This window comes from Plasmodium gonderi, assembly GCF_002157705.1.
Source record: "Plasmodium gonderi DNA, contig: Pgo-contig_35, whole genome shotgun sequence".
NCBI classification, from domain to species: Eukaryota; Apicomplexa; class Aconoidasida; order Haemosporida; family Plasmodiidae; genus Plasmodium; species Plasmodium gonderi.
The window spans coordinates 1-3,822 of NW_021628971.1; the positions used below are offsets into that span (position 1 = coordinate 1).

Below are 3,822 nucleotides of genomic sequence, written 5' to 3' on the forward strand. Positions count from 1 at the left end.
TTCCTTTTTTCAGTAGACAAACAACAGATATTTAACATATTGCATACATCTTTATAATAACAATAAGTATATAAATTAACATTACACGTATATACTTTTAATGATATGTAAACAGACAAATACAAAATTTCTATATTTAATGTACAAAAGTGAATATAACATAAAATCTGCGCTATAAATTTATGGAATAAGAAATATAACACAATAGAAACAAAATATTACTTAAAAAATATATACCTTTATTGTATAATTATTAAACATAACCCATGGTAATTATAAAAATATGTATATTCGACATAAATATATATAGATAAACATAAATAATATAAAATAAAATAATTAATAAGCTAAATTGGTTCCAAGAAATATATATTATAGCTTAAAAATATTTCAATTTCTTCTTCCAATCCATTAGATTAACGTTTAAAATATTGCATATACAAAATTGGATATAATACAACCTATAAAATTATATTTCGTACACCTATATTGCAAAGATACTCTTACATTTTGAAAACGACTACTAATTTCAGTGTACATGAATTTTTAATTATTCAATCTCTGTAAGTATATAATAGTATTGAATATTTATTTAAACTATAATATATCACATTTAAACCTAACAATTATCTCATGCATATTATCCTAATAGAAAAAATATAAATATAGGAAACAAAAACTGATAATTCTAAAAACTTAAAATTTAAAACCTGAATCCTAAACTCTGAATGAATAACTCACTTTTCGTATATATACATATGTATTAAAATATAAAAGAACAAACATAATAAAAAACATAAAGCATTTTGTTAATATATTCAGAAAAAATGACTTACATTAGAATATACATATTTTTGGCAAAAATATAATATCTTCTGTTTTGTTCTAATTAAAACTCACTTAAATTGATATCTCCAAAAAGAATGTCGTGTTTTTTCATGCACACAATTAAAAAATATTGTATAAAATAATTAAATGTATATAAATATTTTTATAATTTTTTTTTACAAAAGAACTCAACTGTTATAAAATACAGTTCGTACTATAAAAGCATGATTTTTATACACAACATTATATGCAAACTAACACAATATTATATGCAAACTAACACAAATTTATATACAAACAAACACAAATTTATGTGCAAACTAGCACAAATTAATTAAAAATTCTATAATATATTTATATAATGTTATCGCTAACAAGGAAAAATGTATACATTTAAAATTATTTACTCAAAAAATAATCATATGAATATTGTTCTATGAATATCTGTAATATATTTATTAACATATGAATCTAATATACATTGAAGGAATAATTTGAGTGTAAAACAAAATAACTACTAATTAGATAGAAATATAATTACATAAATTTTAGTGATATACAAAAAAGATGTCCATATATAATATTTATAATAAATTAATAAATATTTAGTTCATAATAAAATATATATAACTTTGTATATTTTCATTATATCATCATTTAATAAGCACATCTTTGCAGAAACCACAATATTCCTTAAAATACATTTTTCCTTTCTAATTTTTCATATTTTACAATTTTTACAATTATATAAATAAAGAGTGCCAATATTATATATGATAATATTAAAATGAATGCAATGTAAATATAATAAACTTCAACGGGTATGCCTAAAGAATTCAAAATACTCAAATAAGGATCATTACCCTGAAGCCCCTTGTTGATAATATCCTTAGTGGTACTTTTTATCATATCTAACACAAGTAAAATTATTCCTAGAAAAGGAATTAGACATGCAGTAACTAAACCAAATCCGTATTTCAAATGTCTTGTATCCTTTAGATTTTTATTATTACATTTTCTTGATTTATCAATTTTACGAATTATATCGAATATTTTTTTTTCAAAAGAACATTCTAACTTCCCTAATCCTCTCCTATTAGCATATCTATATCTATAACTTCTCATGTATGTATTCAATCCATATAACAACTCCGTTTTTATTTTTTCATATGTTGGTGCTTCAACTTCTTCATTTTTTGTCTCTTTATTTTTTTCTCCTAATATTCTATGTTTCATGCTTTTCTGTACTTCATGTTTTGTCAATATTCTGTAATCTCGTATTCCACTTATTCCGTCAATATTATATGTGTTATCCAAGGTTACAAACTCTGAAGTCTGTAGAAAGTGTGTATATATTATGATTTAATGATGTAGAAAATAATAATATGTTCTATAATTATTTGCTAAATAGAATAATTATTGAAAAACAAAAATATTCATATAAATAAAATATTACAGCATCGTTTTTATAATGATATGTGAATAGCATAATTAAAAATATGGAAAATATATGAAAAGTATTGAACTTTCTTTTTCCCATCATGATAAATTTCTTTATTATGATTATTATTATTTAATTACTAATAAGAACAATCATTGTCTATAATTTATGTAATACATAATTATAGAAAATATTATAAATTATTTTATTAGAAAAGTAATTAAACATAAATATATTATATCATATTATATTTATATGTGAAACACAACTCTACATATATTCTATTCAGTATGTTTAATTAGTATTTCATAGAAAATTCAATTAAATACTAAATATATAATTATAAAAAACATATAAAGCTATTATTTATTTTAATTTTAGTGTCCTTTATAATGTAATAATTATAACATATAATATATAAAAAATATATATAAATTATACATCTGGGTTTATATATAATATCTAATTAATTTTATACATCTATAACAATAATCCTAGAAAAATCAGGCTTATATTTAGGAATATATAACAACTATATAATTATAAATTTATTATAATTATATATAGATTATATTTATATGTATAATATATAATATGTGATTTATTCACTAAATGCGAATTTTTAGTTGCACGACACATTAAAGAAATTTAAGCTGCAATAAATATATAAATCACGTAAATATTAATATTATTTAAGTGGAAATGGAAATATTATATATACGATTGTAACATATCATAATTCATTTTTCCATTACGTAGAAATATATTTTAATATTATCATGTAATGGATAAAAAATATATAAATATAATATATTATATCTTTTTGTTTAATTAAAACTGTATACTAATATTATAAAAGAATCATTTAAATGAATTCTTTGTTCATAATTTTTATTTTTACATAACTTAAGCTCCATATTTGACCTAATATGAATTAATTATAGATGTTAAAAAATACATCTATATATTATATATACAAAAGAATAAATATTATATGTTGCGTATTACAATATGCCTTTCATAAAAAGTGTGCATAGTATTGTATTTAATAATTTTTATAGAATTTAAACACATAAATATATATTGAAAATATGTTTTAAAAAATATATATACAATAAAAAACGCATATCAACAAATTGTATAATTCACATAAGCATAATATTAAAAATGATTCCTTTTACTTAATATTATTATATCATCTCTCATAAAAAATAATAATATAATAATTTTACATATTTTACACGAAATTATGAAAAAAAAAAATTATATTATTCTGAATACAAATACTTTAATATATATCTAAGGCATCTATATATACAGAAGTTTTCACATTTTCATAAATAAAATAATAATTGTTAATAACGAAAAATTATATAATTATAAATATATTATTATTTATTATTTAAATTCTGATTATTTTTTTTTTGTGAAATATATCATGTAGTATTCTGAAGAATTCATATTTTTTTTTCATGTTAAATGTAGTCATATTATTACTAATACTACAAAATATCCAACATATACATATATACAAAATTTTGTATAAAATAATT

The 3,822-nt window shown here is 18.8% G+C and overlaps 1 protein-coding gene across 1 annotated transcript; it reads right to left on the reverse strand.

Moving 5' to 3' along the window:
- Positions 1 to 1,246: 1,246 nt before the first annotated feature.
- On the reverse strand, positions 1,247 to 2,371 carry PGO_000385 (variable surface protein; the record flags this gene model as incomplete). Its single annotated transcript, XM_028690762.1, has 3 exons — positions 1,247 to 1,342; positions 1,531 to 2,163; positions 2,285 to 2,371. 3 exons carry the CDS (start codon positions 2,369 to 2,371, stop codon positions 1,247 to 1,249), a joined length of 816 nt encoding a protein of 271 aa, XP_028546563.1.
- Positions 2,372 to 3,822: the final 1,451 nt, after the last annotated feature.